Consider the following 24,759-nt stretch of genomic DNA (forward strand, 5'->3'; position numbering starts at 1 on the left):
TTTGTTTACACAAGTGTGTAAATGATTATTTATTTATTTTTGGCTGGCTTGATTGCAGTTTAAACAACATCTTTCCTGAGGAAGGTGATTTAAATGTACTTAGGCATCTCAAAGGCCGATGCGCTCTCCCTGATGAGCAGGTAGGATGTCTGCTGCCGACACCGGGCTGTGGGGCGCTGGGTCGAAAACAGCCCGAGAGGAGAGATGCTTAACTCCAGACTAACGCACAGAACAGTAGAAACTCTCAAATACAGTCACAGCTATCTTCCCGGAGCCTCTCCTCTACGTGCCGCTTTCTCCTTCCCATACTGATACCTTCCTGGGACAAACCTCAGCTATTGGGGCAACAGGGAAGGTCCCAAACCTAACATATCCCACCAGAAGCGAGCAACGGACACCACGCACCTTTCTGAAGCTCTTGTGGGTTCATCTCCACCCCATCCTGTGTGCAGGCAAGCAGTACTGAGGCAGCAGTTACTACTAGGGCAACTTTGGGGAGGATCAGCCCAAATCCTCTTATTTTTATATAATTGACAAAGTGCTGAAATTTCTGTTGGCAGCTGGTGGGCTGGCTATATTAAGGCCTGCTATGCCGCTGCCACGCGTTTGGGTGAAATGCTAACAGTGGTGGGAAACTATTTATGCGCAATTGAGACAGGCAGCACTGTTTCAGTTCGCAGTGTCAGGAGTATCTTCTCATCCTTTTAAAAAAAGAGAGCTTGAAGTGTGCTGGAAGGAATGGGGATGGGAGGGCGCTGCCAGGCACGGTATTCTGCCGAGTGTCATTATAATACAGTCCTTCTTTCTCCAAATACAGCCTTATTCCTGCATTTATTACAAAATTCCTATGAGGCTCTATACAAGCCAGTGTCTGGTCTTCCTTTGCTGTAATAGAGAAACAAGAGGGTACGCTCAGTATAAAATATTAGCGAAAGGTTACGTTTTGATATTGATGTGCAGGTGGAGTTTACTCAAAGGTAGTTAGTGAGCTCATTCTTGCAAGGATTCCTCTGCCCTAATTTTTAAAATGCTTAAACAAAAGTTAGGATCATCCATAAGGGCGAGAAGCAATTGTGGGTTCTAGGTCACTGTTCACGGAGGCAGGAGGAGAGGCTGAGGGACAGGTGAAAGCACCCACTGACTTCTCTGTGTGGCTTCTTCTCCGGCTGGGAAGCTGGAGGCGATGGCCAAGAGCGCAGGCGGCTGTGCCCTGGCGGGAGCACCGCTTCCCTCCCCTGCCCCACTTTGCCACAGCAAGCGTGGCTGTGCTGGCCGCAGCAGGAGATGTTCTCCATCCCGCCCTGTGCCCTTCCAGAACCCTGAGGATCACAAGTGGCAAACTCTGACATCTCCCTGGTTAGTGGCATAGCAAATAATTTGTTGATGTGTTCCCTAGAAAGATGTTCTTTCCGTTTTTTGGGAAGTATGTGTCCCTTGTTTGGAGGTTGTCTTTTTCTTACTTCCTGCCATGTGTTTTACCTTTTATGCGTTGGGAAAATTCACCACTGGCCCGTGCCGACGGAGGAGAGAAGCTGGGATGCAACGTATAGAATTACAAGGGTAAATAATTATTCATGCACGTGAGGTGCCCCAGCCAAATTGGGGCACCCCAAATGTGGTTTCACACAGTGTTCTGACACCCTTCAAACGTCCAGGTACAACGCAATTTAAGTAATCACTAGCACCCACACTCGTGATTACTAATCAGAGTAAAACTTTGCAAATCAACTGCATTTCTGCAGCATTCTTGCTGCCTGACGATTGATCCCTGGAATCGGTCTTGCTAGAGTTTCCATCTCTGACACCGGAAAACACTGGGAGGGTTGAAATAACATGTCAGCAGGGCTGGGATGCTGGCATTATCCTGGTTGTCCGGGGTATCCGTTATCCTTCATGGACCAGCTCTAAGCTTCCAGGAAGCAAAGTCTGTATTTCCAGGGCCAGGCTGTCCTTTAGTTTGTCTTACTTAAGCATGAATGGTCCCAAAGTCTCCAGTAAACTACTTCTACCTTATTACATTACATTGTATAATATGAACTAATTAACAAAGTTAATACACTTTTGTACTATAAAAACTGATTGATAGAATAGTTAGGGAAGGGAGTTTTCATAACGTTTGGCACTTTGACCCTCCTGTTGACATCAGTATGTTGTCTCCCGGGTTCCATGCCATACCCAGTCCGTGCCAGTGCGGGACTGATGCTGGCAAATGTCCTCGACCCAGTGCTGGGTGCCTACCTCCTCCCTCACGCCGAGTCTAGCAAATGCACAGGATGAGTCACTTCAGTTTGGCGGCATGATGGAAAATAAATTCTTCCTCTCCTTCGTTGCTTAGTTTTCCATGGAGTCAGTGAGCTGAGTCACGCTACCGCGGTGCGAGCACAAGATCTCATGCAGGAGAAGCGGGAGCTCGTGGCCCGAGGCAGGAGGAGGGAGCAGGGCTGCTCCGTTTGGTGCCTGCCTGATGGATGGATTAGGAGTTGGGTGGAAGCAGGAACGGAGAAACGCTGCTCAGAAACGCAAAGAGGTGTGAGGAGGGAGACACGCGGGTTATCAAAGGATCCACAAGAGGTTCGGCAATGATAGCAGACCCACCGTCGCACTGATCTGAAGGCAGGGTGGCAAATAGAGAAAGCTATTCAAACAAAGCTGTCATTCTGCTGTCAATATCTTAAGGCACATGTTCGGCTGGGTTGTTTTACTGGGAAGGAAGATCAAAGATTGGAAAAGCAACAAGAAGCTGTCCTGTGAGAATGAGGGAGCTGAGCTTTCCTTAGGGGATGGCAGTGCTGTTTGTCTGGGAAAATCAGGATTTATCTGGGCATGAAAGGAAGAGAAGGTTTCAAGGGTTCAAGGTTGCAGCTGTTTCGTAGTGGAGGGAAGCAGAATTGAAAAGTTGAAGGATTTGAGTCCCTCTTAAAGCTCTCGCCTTAACTTGAAGTTAAACCAACAAGTTGGTGAGGCAGGCGTGCTCGTCCCTGGTAGCACACCTATGCCACCACCCGAGCAGCTTTCTCAAACAGATTGGTATTGTATCCACTCTCTGAAGTCCTTACTTTTGTTAAAGAATTTATAGCACAGCTAAAATATACACCATATGCTTTAAGCATCTGCACAGGAATCGTTTCTTTTTAATTTTGCTTGAAAAATCCTTTAATTGCAGGAAACAGAAAAAAATAGTGGTTTTACTTTTTTCTTCTGTCAGCTGCAAAAAAAAATTGACTGGGCTAATGACCCGTATATTTTTATTAATTTTTAAAATTACAATGTTATTTTTATTAATTAATTTATTAATAGGGGTATCTGTTGATATTAGGGAAGTCAAGCCAACCGTGCACATAGCCTGTGTGCTTCCTCAGCTGTGTGCAGAGTGCGTTGCAGAGCTGTTGCGGTGCACCACCTTAGCAACTGATGTGCTGGTTTATGTGAAAGAGCAGCTAAGCTCCATTGTAATGGCTTCAAAGAAAGACTGATGCCATCGCGTAGTATTAATAATGCTTGCTATAACCGCCATTTGGTTCCGAGGCAGCTATTCAAGAATATAGCAGGGCTTAAAATAATGGTGCGTTAATGAGTCGTTATCATGCTTTTCCCTTTGTTTAATATGTTTCTTACAATTCTTAATGGCATTTTTGGTAGCTTGAAGTAATTGAAGACAAATGGAAAAACTTTGTGATGCAAAACAATACGACAAAAGACATGTAAGGGAGCTTTGCAAATGAAGGGGAATGGGTGTCTCATTAAGACATCTATTTATTAAAAATCAGACAGAAAAAGAACTGCTGTTTTAAGTCATTTATTTTTACTTGCTAAGTTAGTTCCAGATCGGGTGCAGGACAGTAAAAGAACTATCTCTGACATTAAGGTGGCTAAAGAGAGTGAGAATTGCAACTGAAGAACAATGAGGATAAGTAAAACTGAGTTAGGACTACAAAATTAATATTTAGCATAGTTGTTTAAATGCTTGTGTTTGAGGCACTGAATACACAGTTAATTGTACTGCAAGTAAAGCGCCAATGCTTCGGGAGTGCCGTACAGGCACAGAAAGCAATGTGATCCCTTTACCAAGGAGTTGTCTTTGGGATCCTGAGGTGTCTAAAAACACAGCAGTGCCGAATGGTGCAAGTTGGTCTGTCAGGAGCAACACGTCGTGGCCATGTGCTGGTCTCATGGTCTGCAAATGTGTTAATGTGCTGATTTCTGTAAGTTCAGTGAATTTAAGTGTCGATGCAGAATGCACCGGCATCTGGCGGTCCCAGCTTCCTTGCAGTGAGCTTTATCTTCCCGTTTTGTTTTTAAATTCCAAAACACAATTGTGCAGCCTACTGTGTGACTGCAGTCAATGAGACAGTACCATATACAGTATAGGGCTGCAGAGCATCCCACCGCTGCGAACCTGAATACAGGATCCAAGTGATTTGCGGGGCAGCAGACATCACACTTTAATGCTGAAATTTCTTACCACATAAAGAGTGACAGATTCCAAAATAAAGCCATAGACTTGACTTCTGTGTTTTTGGATTTGACTGGACATAGCTGAAAAGGAAAGAGGCAATGTTCAGCTAAAACTGAATATTCAGCATCTTCCCTGACATAGGTGACCAGATTTATGGTGCTTACCTAAATGTGGAGATAAAACCGCTGATTTCAATGATGATATTTTAGCCAGGTGTAGTAGATATTAGACTGTGACCAAGCATTCCTAAAATCAGCTATCCCTGCTACGGGAGCAGTGTGCCAGCAGCATTGGGCAACCAATTGTCATTCTGACAGTGGAGAACGGGAGCAGACCAAGGAGGGCTTCCCGGGCGAGATGGAGAAAGATGATTATCACAGAATCACAGAATTTTCAGAGTTGGAAGGGACCTCTAGAGATCATCTAGTCCCACTCCCCTGCCAGAGCAGGATTGCCCGGAGCACATTACTCAGGACTGCATCCAGGCGGGTCTTGAAAATCTCCAGAGGACAGGACTCCACAACCTCCCTGGGCAGCCTGTGCCAGTGCTCTGTCACCAGAACCGTAAAGAAGTTTTTCCGTGTATTTGAACGGAACTTCCTATGTTCTAACTTGTGCCCATTGCCCCTCGTCCTGTTACTTGGAACCATTGAAAAGAGCCTGGCTCCATCCTCCTTCAGCCCACCCTTTAGGTACTTGTATGCCATAATAAGGTCTCCCCTCAGCCTTCTCCTCTCCAGGCTAAAGAGTCCCAGCGCTCTCGGCCTTTCCTCATAAGGGAGATGCTCCAATCCCTTCATCATCTTAGTTGCTCTTCGCTGGACTCACTCCAGCAGTTCCCTGTCCCTCTTGAACTGGGGAGCCCAAAACTGGACACAGTATTCCAGTTGTGGCCTCACCAGTGCAGAGTAGAGGGGGAGAATGACCTCCCTCGACCTACTACTGGCCACACTCTTCCCGATGCAGCCCAGGATTCCATTGGCCTTTTTGGCGACAAGGGCACATTGGTGGGCCATGGATAATTTACTGTCTACCACGACCCCCAGATCCTTCTCCTCCGAGCTACTTCCCAGCAGGTCCGCCCCTAACCTGTACTGGTGCCTAGCATTCTTCTTCCCCAGGTGCAGGACCTTGCACTTGCTTTTGTTGAACCTCATTAGGTTCTTCTCTGCCCAGCTCTCCAGCCTGTCCAGGTATTATGGAGGGGCAGGGTGTCATTCAGCCTCCGGGCTGAAGTTGGTACCCCGAGCAACACCTCCTGAAAGTGCTTGGCCTGGAAAAATAAGGTGGATAAAGGGAGGACTGCTCTCACACCAGTGTCTCGCTGCGGCTCCCTCCATATAGCTCCGGTGATATTTTAAAGATGAAGAGTGTGCTAAGGAGGGAGGATTCCTAGTGTCTCATTTCTGTTATCTCAGTATAGCGCCAGTGGTATTATCAAGACAAATAGTATGCCAAAACTTAAAAGTGAACATATGTTTATGGGGGTGGTGGGGAATACAGAGGTCACTGTTGTTTCTTTCTAGTCAGAGAAGACATAATGGGGCCTGGTTTAGATAAATTAAGATTTGGAGCTAAGCTCGTGTCAAGACTACACTAGTGTAATTATAAGTTGACTTCTTTCAGGGTTCCTGAAGTTTTTAAAGTCAAATAAAAATGTTAAGCGAGAGTTTTATAATGTAGTTCAACTGTTTTAATGTGAGCTGGTTGCAGCTCATCCTTGTTGGCTCCCGAACCAATTTGACTTCGATTTGAAAAATTTTCAGTGAACTTCCAAATACTTTCTTCCGTGTCATTTCAGTGCTCTGTTTCTTCTGTTTCTGGACTTCATTTATATTTTGCTATTTTTGATGTCGTCTTCATTCCATATTTCCTTACGCAGCTGGAAGCTGGAATACTTATTTTTTTTATTCCAGTTAAAGTTGTCATGGTGCTTTTTCTAAATTTTATTTTAAGATATAAAATAGTTGTGGTGCTCATTTTTAATAGACCTTTAAACCAGACAGATTCACTGTTTGTTTTTTTAACAACTAAAACATAAAAAATTCTTTCTGCCTGGTGGGATTGTTAGGAATTCTGGTTCTGAATTTAGCGGGGGAAAAAAAGTGTGAAAGGTCCTGTGATTTACAAACTGCTTCCATCGGAAAGTCTCTGAACTACTTGGAAGATGTTGTTTCAATTCTGTTTTATATTTCAATCACTATGTAACTGGTGAGGAGTGAATAAACCATACTTTTTGTAATACTTAGGGACAATATAAGTACATGCCCTTTACTAAAATCTGAAAAAAAGTAATAGGAAAACAAATCCATCCTGTTATTTTGGAGAAATGCAAGCATTTTAAATGCTTTGGTTTTTGTAAAAGGGGCAAATGAATTTTTCGTAATACAGTACAGAATCAGTTCTGTAATGCTAATTGTATTTAATAATAGTAATTTAAATTTGGCTGTACTCTGCTGAGCAGCAGCGAGAGAAAATTGTATGTGGGAACGTTAAAGTCCAGAAGTGTAACATATGGTGTGCTTTGGCCTTCCAAGTCTGTCTTTATGTACCCATGAAATATCTCAACTGTAGAAGTCTTTCTGATGGCTGCCCCCTCCTTTCTCGCCCGTTCACAAACGGTGTCTGATACTCCCAAGCATTGATTTACACTACCCGGTGCCTCTCTGCCTTTGGCAGTTTGTTCCATATTCTAATTTCAAATACTCTTTGTGTGAAAATGTTCTAACCGAATTACTTATGTTCTCATTCCCTAATGAGCATCGGTCCATCTGTGATTGCTTGAATTCAAATTAATAAATGGGTTATTCACAACCATCAATCCCTCTCTCTCCCGCACGTCACATGCCCTGTGAGATTCCAGTGCCTTTCCGTAGCCTTTCTTGGTAAACTCTAAACGACAAGTATGGACAGCATTTCTTGGGAATTTATATCTGCTCTCCACATCCTCCATCACTTTGGCTGCAGCTGCTTGTTTATCGTCTTTCCAATATCTATCTTTTTTTTTCCTTTTTTTAATTGATAAGTTGCAAATAGATCAGCTTTCGGTTACGCTACACCTCTACCAAGCTACATAAATTAATCCAGATTTTGGGGAGATGTAAGCAAAATAGGAATTTGGTTGGTTTCTCCAAACACAGCCTTGTGCTGTGTTACAATAACTTGTCTCTATACAGCTTCTCGGCACATCTCTCAAGATTTCACTGCTGCTGCCAAGCGCTGGGCAGATGCTTTCGGTGTCCTTATTTTCTTCCTTGACCCCTCCCCTCGAGTCTTTTCTTGGTTTACGCGTTGTGCATTGTGCGTCTGTATAATTTCTACAATTGTCCTTGTCCTTTGGTTTTCTGGCCTTAATCCTCTCTGTAATGATCTCTACAAGTCACTTATCAGCCAGAAGACTAATCTATACGCGTCACGTGGCGCTCCTGCGCTCCGCTCCTGTGCACTTTGCCTCTGACTCCCTCCATTATTTTAATCATCTACATTGTAGGCTTGCCTTTTTTTTTTTTTTCATTTTCTTCCCCCCAAATCCTTCCCATCGCACAGTCATTTTTTGTCTAAAGTGAACAGAAGCGGCACCAAACCTGACGCCGCAGAACCCTCCTGTGTATCCCTCCTCCTCCCTGCGCCCCTTCCCTTCCCTGGCACCCTCGGCCTCCCCGACGCTTTCCAGTTCTGCAAATCTCCCTCCCCTATAATAAAATATCAGATACTTTCCTGAAATACAGATACAGTAAATGCTGCCCATTGTTTCTGCCTTATCTACCAAATCAATAACGTCGTGAAAGAATTCAAGGACGTTTTTCAGACAGGACCTTCCTTTTTTAGTACATGTTGACGAACACCCCTTTAAATGGTTTCATAATATTAACTGCTTTTCGAACACACAGAAGAATTTATGTCAGGTCTTTGTATCCGTAGTTCTGCAGATCCTTCCATACTTTTTATTAAAATATGGGAATGATAATCTCCATACTTTTAGTTTCCTGATTTTGGTAAGCAGCCGCGGGACCGTGTCAGGCTTTCCTGTTTCCCTTTCTGTCTGTTTCTGCTTTGGCGTAATTAATTCAATGGACCTGGTCGTGGGCTGGTTTGGTTGCTTTTTGTCAATATTTAGTAATTGTAAATCCTCTGTTTTCTAGTAGGTTAGGAAAATACATGTTTACCAAAAAAAAAAGTTGTTGCGGAAAAAGTATTTTATTCTCAGAGCCATAACACTGCATCTCCTTCTGAAGTGAAGTTTTAGACAGACATACAGATTTAGAGGAAGAGAACAGATTGTGTGAGGTAGTATCTTCCCTCACCTGGGCAGGCAGCTGCGCAGGTCGGCACTGCGCATACGCAGACGCTGGGGAGAGGAGCCTGGCTTGAGCTCGGGGTCCGAGAGAGGACAGACTGGGGGGCTCTGCCTGGGCTTTATTAAAAAAATTATTTGCGTCTAGAAGATTCACAGTTGTTTAGTGTTAAGTATCACAGGGTACCCACCAAGTACATCTTTTCATCCTTTCACAGGCTTAGTGGAAATAATAGAAAAATGTATTTGTCACAATAAAGGCAGAGCGTGACATCACAAGTGCATGCGGTTCCCGTTTGTTGCGTTGGATCTTAATAAGTGGTAAAGGAAGACGGTTGTTGAGGAGAGAACTTGTCTGGCAAACACCATGCTTTTTATAAAGATTTAAAGTAAAGAATCGCAATAGACAGTAGTGTTCATAAAAATATTGATGCTTACTATTGTGCTGAAACAGGACTTTAAATACATTCAGTACAGATGTGTCGAATGCTCTTGCAAGGCTGCTTCTGTAGGAGCGGTACACAGGAGACTCAAATTCCCTTTTTATGTATTAACTAGTTTTATATGAAATATATTAATTTGTTTTTATAGCTCTGAGTGTAAGAGTTTGTATTGGAACAAGTCTAAAAGCCTTCTTTTCTCATCACCCCTTTTAGATTGACGCATTGGGTAAAAGAAGCAAAGAAGCAGAGGCAGCCTTCTTGAATGTTTATAAGAGATTAATTGATGTTCCAGGTAAGCAAATTATTTCCTTATTCTCAAAAACAGATGGCTTATGTTCATGTGAATGCTACTGGGCATTTTTTCTACCTTTGATAAGGTAAATACATGCAATGTCTTTATTCTGAAATGGATATGCTTCAGTATTATTTCTAATGGAAAGAACTGTGACTAAGGCACATTTCATGACTTCTCTTAAAACTTTGTTTCATTTACATTTTAATGTTTGTATGAATCATTTTATATTATTACAATATTGTGTGATTCTCAGTAATTTGTTTATTAGAGGGTTCAGACATTTTTAACAAAAAAGATGCATCTTGAAGCTTCATCAAGAAGCAGCAATATTTGTACTTTTAAAGGACAGAGAAAAATTTTCTTATCTTCAAAAAAAAAAAAAGAAAGAAAGAAAAAGCTCCTCAGCGAAAAGTGAATCCCTACCAAATTTCAGTTCTGTTCAGTGTAAGTGTGATCATGAATTTTATTCAAAGGCCTTTAATGTATGTGTTTTCAACTTTCCTTTTGTGTTTGGCATCAGAAGTTTCCAGTTGATTTCTGTGTACATTTTGGGAGTTGATTTGTTTTGTTTTGTTTTGTTTTCCCCAATGGTAGATAAATACTGTCTGAACAGATTTTTCTTTTTGCAACTGTACCCAGGGATGAGAGGGCATTAGGAGTCCAACTCTCCACTTCCAAATCTTGGCCTGACTGAGCTGTTGGCATATGACTGTGTGTGCATGTAATTTTTTTATACTTTTATAAAACATTGACATTATACATAATATGCAAAACACTTACCTCAAGAGAGGTTATGAGATATAATTAATACTTCTAAAGGCTTTTAAGGCCTCATTGCAAAGCGCACCCTAATCTTTACTTGCTTTACCTTTTAAGCAGCACATTTCATGCCCGCTTCAAATAAAAATTAATTTTGTAATGTTTTGTTTACAGCTTAACAGGTTAAAAGGTCGCTGTTTTTCAGACATTTAGTCAGAGCTAACATATATTTTTTATGCTTTCACATTTATAGTCGAGTAGTGCCCGGTGGCCAGTTCCCGCTGCGTTAAGTGCCGCGTGCGTGGGGAGATGCAGGGACTTACCCTGCTCATCCTAGACCACGAGTGCCTCAGAAATGGAGTTTTTAGGTTGATCAGCTATGCCCTGGGAGGTTTTGTTTCCTTGTTTCCTGCTCATAGTCTTCTTAGTAACGTTCCGTAGGTGAAGGGCTTCCTTCGCCCGCCGGCCCGTGCGGTGGGAAGGGACGGGGGACGCGGGGAGGCTCCTGAGCGTTGCCCGCGGGGTGCGGGCGGTTTGCGCTGGCGCGAGCGGCGTGGCCACGGCACGGGCTCTCACGGCTCTGCGTCGGGAAGGCAGCCCCTCTGAGAAACCCACCCGACATGGCCCGCAGGCTGCAAGGCCGCCATCCAACGCTAAGGGGAGAAGCTGCGGCCCCTCCGTCTCTGCGCTGACGCAGGCCGGGGTGCTCCTTCCCCGCCCTGGTTTGGGAGGCGGGTAGGTTTGATTCCTAACGGTCTGTTTCTTTTCACCACTGAGCAGTCGTGTCAAACAAAAGCTGTGTGGGATCCTTTTCATGCTCTTCTGCGGAGGTTTTTTTCTGAAGCCTGGCATTATTGCAGGTGCGGGGACTGGAACGGCCGAGTCAAACCGAAGCTTGCAGAGTAGGCTGGACATGTATCCCACCCATGCTGTAGGCTCTAAGCAGCGAGGGACTTTGTCAGTACGTCTTTGTAGGAAAAGGAATTTTCTCTTTTCCTTCATTTGCAAGAGCAAAATTTACACCCCTTCTTCCACACGCCACAATCTCGCTCTTGTCCAGCCTTCCCCTGCGCATGCCTTATGTTATGTGTCAGGGAAATATTTCTTGGATATTCTTACTACATGTAAAAATTTCGGCCTGGCACCGTTGTGAGTGCGACGGAGTCTGTGGGATTAGAAATATCTAGAGGTTTTAGTCCCCTGCTGTATCTGCAGGCCTGAGAGGCACAGGAGGAGCGTGCTCCTGTTGCTGAAAGCAAATTCCAGGTTCTGGAGCAGCAGTCCGGCCAGTCCCCTGTAGCCTCTGGAGGCGGAACAAATACTCACCGTTTACAACACGTACTGCAATGAAAAAGAAAACAGCCATTAGGAATGTATGGCACTGGTATTCGTCACGCCGTGGTAGGGCTGAGTTAGGCGTACGCAGTTAGGGGCTTGCTTCATTGTATTGGGTTTTTCTCTTTCCTTCTCGTTGTATGTAGACTTTTACAAGGGGTATGTATCTGTGGAGGGCTTTCCTTTCTAAAAGAGCATCAGTATTCATTTATCACATGTGGTGGTGTGCCTCTGTGTGGCTTTACATATCTTTTGACCTGTCCATTTGGTATTTCAAATATTTAGGTATACTTTTAGCTGCAAAATCCTGCTATGTTTTCTTTTCGGTGTGAGAGGGGAGCTATGATGTTTTGAGAAAGCTATGACTGGAATGCTGTGGAGTGGTTATTTAGCATTAAGCATCACTGTTACATGACAAGGGTGCAATTTTATCAGGCTTTCAATATCCTTTATAGGACCATATAATAATTGCAGCCGAAGTCTAATTCCCGGCAGCCAATTTTATGGTTCTTGAGGAAAGCATGTATTCCTCTCCTCAGTAATAATGTGCACACTTTATATAATTAAAAAGGGCTTCTATTTTAATTTCACTATAAAATGATCTGTATTGAAACTCCAGCTATGGCGTTTTATGGATTCAGCTATGTTTAATGATTTTCTTTCCTGACTTGACCAGAGTTTTCACTCAGGCTCACCAGTAAGGAATTTGTGGGAAGGGTGGTATTTTACTTGTAAATTTTCCTATGTACGTCAGGGGGGTTCTCTTTAAAAGATAAAACAGACCTTTTCACATCTCTCTCCAGCTTCATGATACAGTTAAAATAGCGTTATCGTTGGTTTCTGCTGCAAAATTTAGCCTTCCTAAAGGAAAGTACGTGTCAAGGAAAACATTTTGCTTTATGTACGTTTATACAGCTATAATTCTCACTCAGATCATTCTGTCTTGCTTGAGACTGAACATTTTTAATTAATGGAATTAATTTTCTCATTTAATTGCCTTATTTTCAGTATGCAGTAGAGAGCTAGAGAAAAGTGAACGCTGCCACATGAATTGCACTAATCAACAAGGTTGTCACAACTTACCTTTAAAAATAATGTGAATATATTTATTTTGAAGTAAAGGGAGGTTGGGTCTGTATTTTGCGGAAGCTTTCTTCCATCTGCACAAGATTTCTTTCTCTCTGTTTTTTATAAAATACACGTATTATGTTAGCACCTTTGCCTTTTAGGGTCTGAATCTTGCAAACACTTCAAGGGAAATCGGAGCCCTGTTGTGGAAGTGTGTGGAGGAGCAGGGCTGCCTTGCAGAAACAGTATAGTTGTAATACTGTTTTCCTAAAGCTTTGAAAGGAAAATGTTAAGCATTAAAATATAAATTAATAAAAATTAAAATATAAATTAATAAAAAATAAATATTTTTCTTTTAAAAAGGAACGGTATTCACTACTTAATTTTTTAAAAACTTTTTAAAAATTTCACTGTAATTTTCAAGTAAAAATTAAAATGTGGAGGCCCCGAGTGAATGCCAGATGACAGTATGTGGATAAACTGGTTAAACAGAGTTTCACTTTATGCTCTGTCTTTATTATTGTGCCGTTACTGCACAATGCCACAGTTGGATTTGCTCAGTTTTCAGTATTGCTCCTGTTAAGCGCAGCTCCTGCGTAGGCAAAGACGAAAGAATTCTGCCTTTAAACAGAAAATCTGCTATCTTGATGTGGCAACAACTAAACCAAGTTTGGGTTCAGTGGGCGTTTTCCTATAAAAGCTGAGTGTGTATCTTTTGCAACGCTGCTAAGAGCCTGCCGCCAAAGAGGAGAACCCGAAAGCTCGTCTCCTTCCTGCTTCTCCCCTTACGGCCGGGTCCCGGTGGGGTGCCCGGGCTGTGGGCGCAGCAGTGCCGGCGGCACCCAGCTCCTCCGCAGGCACCGCGGCTGCCTGCCCTCCGCACTCCGCTGCGCACAGCCTGGTCCCAACCCTCGCGCTCTGCTGTGCCACTTGAGGCACGGGATCGCATCTCGGTTGTACCCTCTGCAAATGTAAGAGGAAAAAGTGCTGCTCTTTTTCAGCGTGTACATGTTTGAGAATCAGGGTAGGTTAGTGTGAAATACTTGCTCTTGGTTTGGTGGGGGCTGTGCAGCCTTCTAGGGTTGAGCCATAAATGGTATTCGTTTTGGCTTAATGGGAATTTTCTCATCAAGAAACTAAACGACTCTCACAGCGTAAAAGGGGATGTATGTGTCTTTTTATCGGAGCCTCTTCACAGTCAGTGTTGTGATGAGATTTGCCATAAGTCTGGTGGTACATAATATGCGTGATGTGTTTTTTAGCTCAGAGGGACCCGCTATCTACGGAAAGTGTAAAATAACAGAGAGGGTAAAAAGAAGAAATATTTGGTTTTTTTTTAGTGTGCCCTGTCAAAACAATTAAAAGCAATAACAACGAAAAATGGCTGAAGTGGAAATTTTATCTTTCCCTTACTCCTTGCCGTCATAAATTGCGCGCCCTGCCATGGGGGCTGTGTCTTACTAAGGGGTTTGAAGGAGAAGCAGGCGAGTTCCCGGAGAGTTTTGCACACTCCCAGCATTACACATAGTATTTTTGTTTACATCTAGTCACCCTTCAGCCTTCCAAATTCAAACTGCCCTGCACAGGGCTTTCTTTTTCCAAGGGATGATTTAGCTGAGTAAACACAAACTTCTTTTAAAAGAAGTAATCAGTAAAACACAAAATAAGCGTTAGCGAATAACTTCGGAAGGCAGAAATGAAAATTTGTTTCTTGCTCATAATGAGAGCTTCATTCCTTCGCCACAGAGCCCAGGCTAACACCAGTGTGAGATGAAGTGTTTATTGCTATCGCTCCATTTGCTTGTGATTATTTACAATTTAGCAAGACTCTGCAGACTTGTGTTGCTGTTTGGGCTAAGAGGAGAATTCCATTTAAAGTGTACTTGATCAATGTTCTGAGGTTAAAGGGGATAAAAAAGAAAAACGGGTTTGATTATTTATTTTTTTCTTTCCAGTAAAATCATCTGCTGCTTATGTTGGAGGTGATGAATGCGTATGAAGTTGTTGTATTTATATACGTTACGTGGTTTGTTCGGATTTTTTTGTAAAGTGTAACGTTAAGCAGAAAGCATATTAATGCCAGCCCCGACAGCAGAAAGGCTGTGTAGACTTTTACGTACCCAGATGATCTCGAAGTCGCATGGTGTGCTTAAATCCCAAGCTAAGCACACCCAGCCGTTTGTGCCCGGAGAGAAGAGCTGGTTGAAGGTGAATTTAGGAGAGATGTAAAGAGGGGAGAAGGAAAATGAGGTTCGCTCCAGGGGACTATGTTAAGCATATCCCAAAGTAGAGTACTAAAAACATAATTTGAAAAAGTTAATCCTCAGGCCACTCTTCATTGGGCTAATTGTTAATTGTTTGGCAAAACTCCGTCTAAAGAGCAAGATCGGATTATAGTATCCCCTGAGTTTGTGATATACTGAGACTGATCGGCAAGAACAATTTTTGAGAAAAGTTTCGTAGCGTTACAAACTGTGAGAAACTTTAAGCAGGTCCTGGTTTGTAAATAACGTGTCAAAATGGTCACCGCTTTCCAAATAAAATACATTTGAATAAAATTGAAGATAGACACATAAAATGAAAAGGCTTATATTCTTGCTGCCCCTAACTTTACAAGGGAAATGTGTATTTGTAATGTGTGCCTTTTCTCCACCTTAGAGGGAAAACAGTATTACAGTGAGTAGTCTAAGGAGGAAAGGCACCAAAAAGAACTTGCCCGTGGGCAACGGAAGTAGTGCAGACACCCCCTCAAACAGAGCAGTAGGGTATCTTTCTAAACACACTTGAAAATCTGAGAAAATTGAGCATAGTTGATACTTGAAAGAGTGAAAGGCGGTAAATCTCTGTGGCTGCAGGCAGCGATTTAGCTTGTGACTGTATCCCCTCTGAAGACAAAATCCTTCATGTTTCACCATCACCTTTAGACCAGGTAAAAAAAAAACGAAGTTGCATAAACATATGAAAAATGCCCCAGTTCTGGAAGCTGGGTCTGGAAGAGAAGTCAGTACAGTAAAAAATTAGGGACTGTAGACATTGGTGATTTTTCCCAAGCTGTTCTGCAGACCTCTGCCCAAAGACATGCCAGGGGTGGGGGTGAGAGGGACAGGGCTGTGGACGGGGGGGGGGGGGTTGAGCAGCGTTTCGGTAGGGTCGGTGGCTGCTGGCATTTTATTTTCCGTAATGGTCTGAATCGCCTGGGATGCTGCTCCAGCCCTCGGGTAGTCCAGCGCTGAGGAATGCAGAAGTAGCTCATGATCACTTCAGCCTCCTTCCCTCTGGGGTTTGAATTCAGAGACACAGCGTAAAATACAGTTTGGGGTCTGTACGGGATGAACGCACGCTGGTAGGGCGTACTGTTGGCATTGCGCAGTTACTTTCAGATGAAGTGCAAAGTCCTGGCCAATTTGCATCTTTCGTATTCATTCACTTTATCCTTATGTTTTGAAACTGATGGCAAAATATCTGAAAATAGCTCTGTTACCTGGATATGTGGCTTGAAATTGGGCTTGTCTGATCACATACTTTTTTCTTTGTTTTTTTTCTCGTTGAATTAATAATCGGATAAATTCCTTTGTAAGGAATTTGTAAGCTGGAATAAATATTCGGAGGAAGAAATATCCCTAAAGCATACACTTTAAAAAATTTATTGTGTGGTTGTCAAGCCCTATTTTACTTGGTAGGCTGGAGGCACGGAAGGAAGAGGGGAGGTGCAGATAAGGGGACGGATGCAATGAACAGAAGCAGGAAGAATGTGCCCTAGAAGAGAGAAGATAATCCCTGCGGGCACTGCTTGCGTCCACCTGGAGGTTGTAACTGCAGCACCCTCCGAAAGCTGTTGCTTCGGGGAGTGGAGTTAGAGCTGCCCTAACCCCGGTGACCGGAGCCGTGCCACATATTCGGAGTAAAAGAGGCAGCCTGTGGGTGTGATGGGGAATATTGGACTTTCTCGGTTGCAGGAATGTGAACTGGAATTAGAATAAACCCTAGCTTTCAGAGGGTTTAGTGCTAAGTCTGTTCAGAAGCTTTTAGGAGAAAGAAGGGATGGTTGTGGCAGAAATGCTTTCAAACGTAGCGGAAGGTTCTTTTTTCTTTTTATAATCTCAGAGTAGGAGAAATGAAACTTCGAGTACAAGTGATTTTCTGTACTGTCCTTTGCTTTGCACAGCTCAGTGTGTGAGCAGTAAATTCCAACGTCTTCAGCCATTATTAGAACATTAACGATCAAATTGGAGCATTTTCAGTTGCAGTGGCTTCTCTTGTAACTCATTAGGTCCTTTTTCGGCTGACATATTATAGTGCGATAAAATACTGTCACCTATTATGCATACCCCACTTTTAATATTAAAAACTTTTCTGAGGATTTATTTTGGTAACCCCTTTGAAAAAGGGGAAACTGCAATGCAATTCATTAAGGAGTCAAATAATTTACTCTGCATTATATGACTTTTTTGGGTTCTAGGGTAGGGATGCATCTCGTAAGCTGGGGCAGGGCCAGAGCATCTTTCCGGCATTCTAGAATTGGTAGGTAAATACAGGATGTTTTTAAATAATAGCCCACAAGATCTAAGAACCACATTTTGACAAAGGGATCTATGTGATTGTGGTCAAATTGGCTGTATACCATCTCGCACCACTTCACTTAGCCCCGCAAGCATTGGAGAGTGCCGCCGCGGAGGAGGTTTCTCGTGATTAATGGGGAGGAAAGGCGCCGGTTTGCTGCCACTTCCCCCCATCCCCACACGGAGGGGTCGCATCAGGATTGCTGCGCTGCTTTACTGCTTTCAGAGGTCAGCAGAATTTGGGATTCTGCTTTTTTTTTTTTTTTTTGCTAGTAAGGAAAATGGGAGTCCCTCACCCACTCTTGTGGGTGCTTTGGATTCCCTGGTACAGCCCTTCCAAAATGCTCTGACAGCAGGAGGGTGAGGAGAATGCTGTAAAAAAGTGGAAAAAAAATAAAAGGAAGAGAGACATCCCAGTCCCGTGGGACGGGGGAGTAAGAAAATATGTATAATTCTTGATTGAAGGAAGAACCTTTTCATGTTTTTTATGAAGTGAGGAGTTGGAGAGATGATGAGCTTTGTTTCAAACGGAATTACGGCTATAACTCTTCTGTCCCTGGGCTACCAGAGTCATAGGGGAAAAGGAGGAAAGCTATCATTTATTCCACGAAATCTTTGTCTCGGTCTCTCTAGGCTATTTCAATTTACCCCTGAAATTTCTGGGGAGTAATTAATGAATTAATTAAGTGTGCTGTGAGGTGTTTGAATATTCAAAAGCTACAATGTAATTATTATTTTTTCTAAAAACACGTTTTCAGGTTATTTTCAGATACGCAGCCTCCCAAGAAAGCACTTACTGCAGCAAAAGCCCACGGAGCATCTCCCTGCTCTTCCCGTCTCCGAAGGAGCCCTGCCCTGCAGAGCGCCTTTAGAAAGTCAAAAACTCTTTGACTTGGGCATGAAAGTATTGTGACGGCAGAGCTGCACTTCTGGTTTTTTTTTTTTTTTTAAGTTAAAATCACATTAATGAAGTTGTGTTAAGGAGGATTTTTTTTTTCCCCCTCCCTCCCTTATCATTTTGCGTGGGCGTTTCTTGCGAGCGCTCCCGAAGAAGGCTTTGCTTACGGTGAGGTTTAGGCAACAGAAATACAGGCTTGTTGAAAGAAACGCGTTGCCTTCGATGAATTATTTTTAGCTCCCAACCTTAGGAAACACGTTTCCAAGCGATATAAAATATTAATTGCCCCTGTAGTTCTGGCACTGTTTCATAACTTGCTTTCTTAGCGTTGCCAGCGTTACAGGCCTGTAACGAAGAGGGGAGGAGGGCATTTAGGAAAAGTCCTTTGTTTTGGAAAAGTCTTTTCGGGAGCTCCATTTTCAGATAGCAGATGAACGCATTTTTACCAATAAGCAGAAAAGCGATGGGCCTGCCGGCCCCGGGCGGGGAAGAGCCGGGCACCGGAGACTTTTGCAGCCCCTGAGACGCGTCGCAGCCTGCCGGGGAACGGTTCGGTGGCTGTGGTGGCCTCGGACCGTGTAAGCATCCCCCCCCCCCCGCCGCCGCCGGGCGCTGCTCCGGGGTCTGCCTCCCGATCCGCCCCGCGCGATCCACTCCGGGCATTGCCGCTCTCCCCCCCCTCCCCACCGCCGGCCGCGCAGCCCGGACCGCTCGGTGCCCGCTGCGGGCAGCCCCGGGGCTGCGTCCCGATCCGCCCCGCGCCATCCAGGCCGGGCATTGCCGCTCTCCCGCCGGTCCCCGGCAGCGCCCCGCTCGCCCCGGCCTGGCCGGGCCCGGTGTGCGGGTAGAGCCGCCGTGTTCCTAAAAAACGATATAGAGAGATATATGGAGCGAGAGGGTAGTTGGCCGCAGTGCTCTGTAAACTGTACATTTAAACAATGACATAGTTTTTCCACTTCATGCGGTGAATATCCCCCCCCACACACACACACACCCCGCAGCCCACCCCCCCGTCGGTCCCCCCCGTCGGTCCCCCCCGTCGGTCCCCCCCGTCGGTCCCCCCCGTCGGTCCCCCCCGTCGGCTCGAAGGGCGGCGGGGGGGAACCCGGTCCCGGTCTCTTCGGGAAGCGGCTCCGCATCGAAGCCACGGCGGCCGGGGGGAGGTTGGAACACTCCGGGGCGGGGGTGGGGGGGGTCGAACACCCAGAGGGGGGGTTGGAACATCCCCCCCCCCCCCCCCCCCGAGCCGGTTCTCCCGGAGCCGAGGTGGGCTTTTCCCCCCTCTTCCTCAATAGCGAGGGTGGTCCCGGCATACTCTATATCGAGACAGCTTTTCATCAGTTGCTCATCAGCATGCTAATTGCTGTATGACTAATTATGCCCTGAATTCCAGTTGATTTTCTTAATGAGACAGCTGGGTTAATTATGTAATCGTATGATTACATTAGCCTAGAGTGCCCTGGCGAAAAGTAAGGCAGGCGGGAGCGTGATGTCAGCGGCGCGGCCGCGCTCACAAGGGGGTGCATTCATCGCTGCCTAATGACGGGGGACCCACCGGGCTCTTTGTGTAAACACTTATATTGAATTATTAAGATCTGTGTCTTTTTCCAGCTTGCAGAATGAGGGAGGAATGGGTGGGTGGGCGGGTGGGTGGGTTGGTTGGTTGGGGTTTTTTTTGTTAAGCGAAACTCATTTTGGAAGTTGAGCTGGTCATCGATAGTCCTGTGACACGTCCGGGGCTGGGGCTGGTGTGAGCAGCGTGGGGCTGCGGGTGGCCAGGGGCTGCCCCCGGCTCCTCACCTCAGGTGCTGTTTTCGTAGAATCATCATAGAGTCACAGAGTGGCTGGGGTTGGAAGGGACCTTAAAGCTCATCTCGTTCCATCCCCCGTGGGCAGGGCCACCTCCCCCCAGCCCAGGTTGCTCCAAGCCCCGTCCAACCTGGCCTTGAACGCCTCCAGGGATGGGGCAGCCACAGCCTCTGTTTTGGTGACATCTGTCTTTGTGGTCCTTTTAAAATTGGTCTTAAAATATGTAGTTTACATGTATATGCAGCAATAACAACAACAAATTGTTTCTCTTGCAATGCTGTTCAAAAAAGCGCTCTCATCGGGGATGTATGTCGTCTGAGAGGTGTTACTGCAGCTGCATTGCACCAGCTTGTTTGATGTGAAGTATTAACTGCTATAAAAATTGCGTTACATTTGTAACCGTCTTTTTTTCACGGCTGCGTTCATTGAGACGTGCCCGTCCACCTCCTTATGAGGACAGAAGCTCGTCTGGAAGGGGACCGGTGTGGTGTGTCACAGCGGTGAGCGCAGGGACGTGCTCGGGGAGCTGCTTGTGAAATGGCACCAAAAGGGCAATTCATTGGGCAGTAAGGGCAGGAACAGGCTTTGCGGATACTGGTTTTAAACTATGGCAGTTATTGTTTCTGGTATGGTAGCATGGAGGAAGCGTTATCGGGGATTGGATCCAGACATGCCGGGCTGCGTACCAACACGTGGTGCAGAGGGCCGCTCTGTGGGTACGGGATGCAACAAGTGGACTAGGAAAGTAGAACAGAATACGAAGCGGTAGAAAAAAATATACTAAAACTAGTATGAAAATGGACATCTCCATTTACTCTTGGGCAATAATGATCTTGCGAAACACTTTTTCAAGTTCTGGACGATCAGATTCCTTTTACCAGTTTTCTTATTTATCTTGTGCCTAGCAGGGATTCTGAACTTTTGCAAGGTAGAGGTGATTCAGAATAAGAGAATAATCTGCGATGAGTTTTCCACATTTCAGCGTTAAGTGAGATGATTTTTCTCTCTTACAGATTATAGAAAGGGCATTTCCTTCTGTGCTTCTCTCCATAAACTTAGTGCCACTTGATTTTTTTTTAAAATGTGTGTGCCTGTTGTTTGTGTAATGAATCGAAAGTTTTGGTCCATTGCTTGTTTAAAAATTCAGTGACCTCCTGTTAAATGACATGAAACATACTTTGTAAGTCTGGTTAATATAAAAAGGTATGCTTTTTCATGCGTGTGTATGTTGGGAAAAGGAGAGTATTTTTATTTATTTTTAAATCCACTCCACTCAGGTAAGAAAAAAGCTGTTCTGACGGTAAGGTTTATATCTGTTTCAAATTAATTGGTGTTTATAAATACTTCAGAAATCATGGATTTTTAGGGTTTCTGAGATTAAAGAGCATGTTGGGGCTTGCCATGAGAAATGAAGTATTTGTCCCTCTGCCCAAAATGTCTTGGTCATTTCATTGTCATGCAATGATTAATTTTATTTAATGCACTTTGTAAAAATTAAGTCCGAGAGGTGCTTCAGCCATGGGGTTTTTTAACATGTCCTTAAGCAGTATTTAGTGGCTGTAGGCCATCAGTCCTTCAAATAGGCTCTAGTAAAGTTTGAAGTTCAATGCACAGAGACTGTTTATACATTTTGTTTGTTCTGCCACTGTTTTGCTACTTGAGCGTTAACCTTTAATAGAGCTAAATTAAATATACATGTCCTGATGAATAATTATGAGATTGCAAGCATTTTCATTTTGTACATAAAGCTTCTCAGGGATCGCAAATTTGACTAAAGATTTAGTCATTATTCACTTTATAACGCCCATGTTATTTTTGTCTTTTAATTCTTTACTGATTTAAATATAAATAGCCCCGTGTATTTGGAGCAAAATACCTTTTATGGGTGTCCGGGCTTTTTACGATGGGCACGTTAAAACGCGGGGGAAAAGCGCACCCACAATTTTGTAACGTTCAGTTTCTTTCCTTGTGGCATTTTAACACTTTTATAGAAATATCATAGCTGGAGCTGAAGGTCCCCGCCCCCTGTGTGTTGCGGTTCCTGTGACAAGACATGGGTAGACTGAGACAATCCAGCCTTTCTTTATGTTCAGCAGATGAATGTCCCAGGCTAGCTCTTTCGGAGAAGTGCTGAGCTGCAAAAGCGCGACAAAATGGTCCTTCCAGCTAAAGGTCGGCAGACCTACATGGGAGAAGGGTGATGTTGTGACAGCCCGTACCGTAATTGGACCATACATAAATATTGCAGGGCCTTTAACTCGTGCTACTGCTGTGACTTAAACTTTATATTTAATTCCTTACCTGTACCCCCCGTCTCTGCCACGATAACATTTTAAGTTTGATTTATTATAAATATTTTAATACAGATAATAATAACGAAAAGTATTTGGCCTAAAAAGCATAAATGAAAAAGCTGTGTAGTCATAAACTATGTATGTGCAGAGAACAGATGACAAGCAACCTAGATTTTGTATTATGAACAGGGTAATGCCATAAGCTGTTGAAGAACCGAAGTAACAAAATGCAGCAGGCTGCTACTTACGATGTCTCTGAGCTCAACATAACCCAGTACTATTCTTTTATAAACTATGAAACAACGCTGGCATATTGAAAAAACATACAGGCTCATGCTTAATGTGTTAACAGAGGTACAATAGACTTATTATGTGTTTCCAGAGACTGAGGGTGGTCTGAAAAATTAATGACTGTGGTGGTTGAAAATTAAGTGAACTCCCTAATATATACTGTTGTTGATCCACTGAGTTTGGTGTTTAGCATTCCTCAACAGGAGACTAAATCTTTGCAGCCGTTTCACAAGAGATGCTGGCGCCCGTAACAGAAATGTATTCAATAATCTTTTATAAGTCCATCAGACTCCAGCGTTTTCCTATTCGGCCTGGGAAGAAGTCCCAGAATAAATGACAGAGGCACACGTCAGGTGTGTGCTAGGGACTCTCTTCAGCAGAAGGGGACGAACAGCGGAGAATTAATGCTGAGAGGACATTCGAAATAATTGCTAATTTCTATTCAATCACTAGTATAAGAAAGAGAGGGAACAAGAGTCACAACACCCAAAGTTCGTGGAATTAATTACATTCATACAGTATTTCTGATTATTATTGAGCTGTCAATTAGAAAAAGTGTCGCTCAGATCTCCAGGAGCCTTTTGGAGCTCAGCTCTGCAGGAGGGCACAGTTTGCTTTGGAAATTCCCTCCCGCAGCAGCAGAGGTATGTGAGGGACACTAGCTGTCAGTGAGCTGTGCAGTTGGATTGCTTTTTACCTCAAAATTCTCATTTTGCAAACAAAAATTTGAAACTTAAGACTCTCGCGTGCCTTCCTGTCGTGACTGTCTGCACCCAGAGACAGTGCCCTGTGGATTAAGGCCAGGATGAAGGCGACACCCCCCAATTTAAAGGGTAACATAGATACAATGAGCTATCTCTGGTTTTTGAAGTTTGCAGGATATGAGGTGAGGAACATACAGGAAAAATAACTCAAAGCAGGGCCTTACTGGCACTTAAAATGGATATTAATAGAGAAAAAAGCACATTTGTGCTCTGAAGTTGCAGAAGTGTCCCTTTTATCTTATGTTTTATTTTGCTGTTTCTTTTTCAGATCCAGTTCCAGCCTTGGATTTAGGACAGCAGCTTCAGCTGAAGGTTCAACGTATGCACGATATTGAAACAGAGAACCAGAAACTTAGGGAAACTCTAGAGGAATACAATAAAGAATTCGCTGAGGTGAAAAATCAGGGTACGTTGCAAATGTATTCGTTTATTGGCTTCTAATGCATACTGAAATTCAAAGACTGGGATTGAATTCAGTTTTATTTCTTATAGGTAGGGTTGATAGTAGCACTGAAATTAAATAAAGTGTAATAGTCTGTTATAGCCGCTTCTGTATTTAGACATATAGATACGACTTTGGGTAGACTCTTTGGATTTCTTTAAAAGTTTCATCTTCTGTAGCACCAGTCAGAGATTGGAGCTGTGTCCAGTATTCTGTACACACATAGAAATCTGTACCAAATGGAACTTTTCCCGTACTCCATTTTTCCTTATCTAAATCTGACATGTGTTGCTGGAGTACATTCAGCGTACATACTTTATATTTACTCTAGACACTATCCATAGAGCAAGGTAAATACAAGCTAATACTATTTAATTATTTAAGTAAGTTTTAATGAGACCAGAGTAGATGAAAATACACGAAAATCTCAATGAGATTTAAAGCTTGTTGTTTTTAAGACTGTTCGAGTTTTCTTGTGATTCAGAAGAAAGTTTCTGGCACCAGGAAGCAAAATTTGCTCAGTTGTACACCTTCTTGCCTGTACATGGGACTTTTCATTTCCATGTTTAATATTCAGTTCTGGGTGGTGGAAAGGTAAATTTTCTAAGCATTTGGGAAAAAGGAGATTTATTTTTTTTATACTGTGGAACTGTTGCTGTTGCACCCAAGTGGGTAACATTTGAAAGCGACAATAGCAGCTAAATTGGTTCCGTTCCATCTCATTTTCAGCAGAAGGAGCGTATATGCAGTTATATATTTTGTTTTAGCATAGAGGGTGTGACCTGTGGAGAAGACAGTACCAGCATTCAGCCTGGGCTGCAGAAGATGTCACCTGGGAGCTGTAATGCTCTAAGCCCAATAGCATTTTTGCTGAAAATGTAGAATAATGGCAATTGACTGTGCAGAGTTTTCCTGAGGCTGTGAATCATGTATGTCCAGGCATGACATAGGGGTTCATCCCAGAAAGTGGAAGAGATCTCGCTTTCCAGGGCTTTTTTACTGCCACCACTCATAAACTGGCATCTTTTATTTTCCCGCCTGTGCAGTAGCTT

At 43.8% G+C, this 24,759-nt stretch overlaps 1 protein-coding gene across 3 annotated transcripts in view; it reads left to right on the plus strand.

Moving 5' to 3' along the window:
* Positions 1–24,759, plus strand: part of CUX1 (cut like homeobox 1) — a 285,607-nt gene that overhangs the window by 119,758 nt on the left and 141,090 nt on the right. For all 3 annotated transcript variants that reach the window (XM_082493164.1, XM_082493162.1, XM_082493163.1), the window contains exons 4-5: positions 9,407–9,485; positions 23,534–23,671. In XM_082493164.1, the coding sequence (XP_082349290.1) occupies positions 9,407–9,485; positions 23,534–23,671 (217 nt within the window). The remainder of the gene's footprint in view (positions 1–9,406; positions 9,486–23,533; positions 23,672–24,759) is intronic.

Source organism: Vanellus vanellus, assembly GCF_965231255.1.
Source record: "Vanellus vanellus genome assembly, chromosome: 19".
NCBI lineage: Eukaryota > Metazoa > Chordata > Aves > Charadriiformes > Charadriidae > Vanellus > Vanellus vanellus.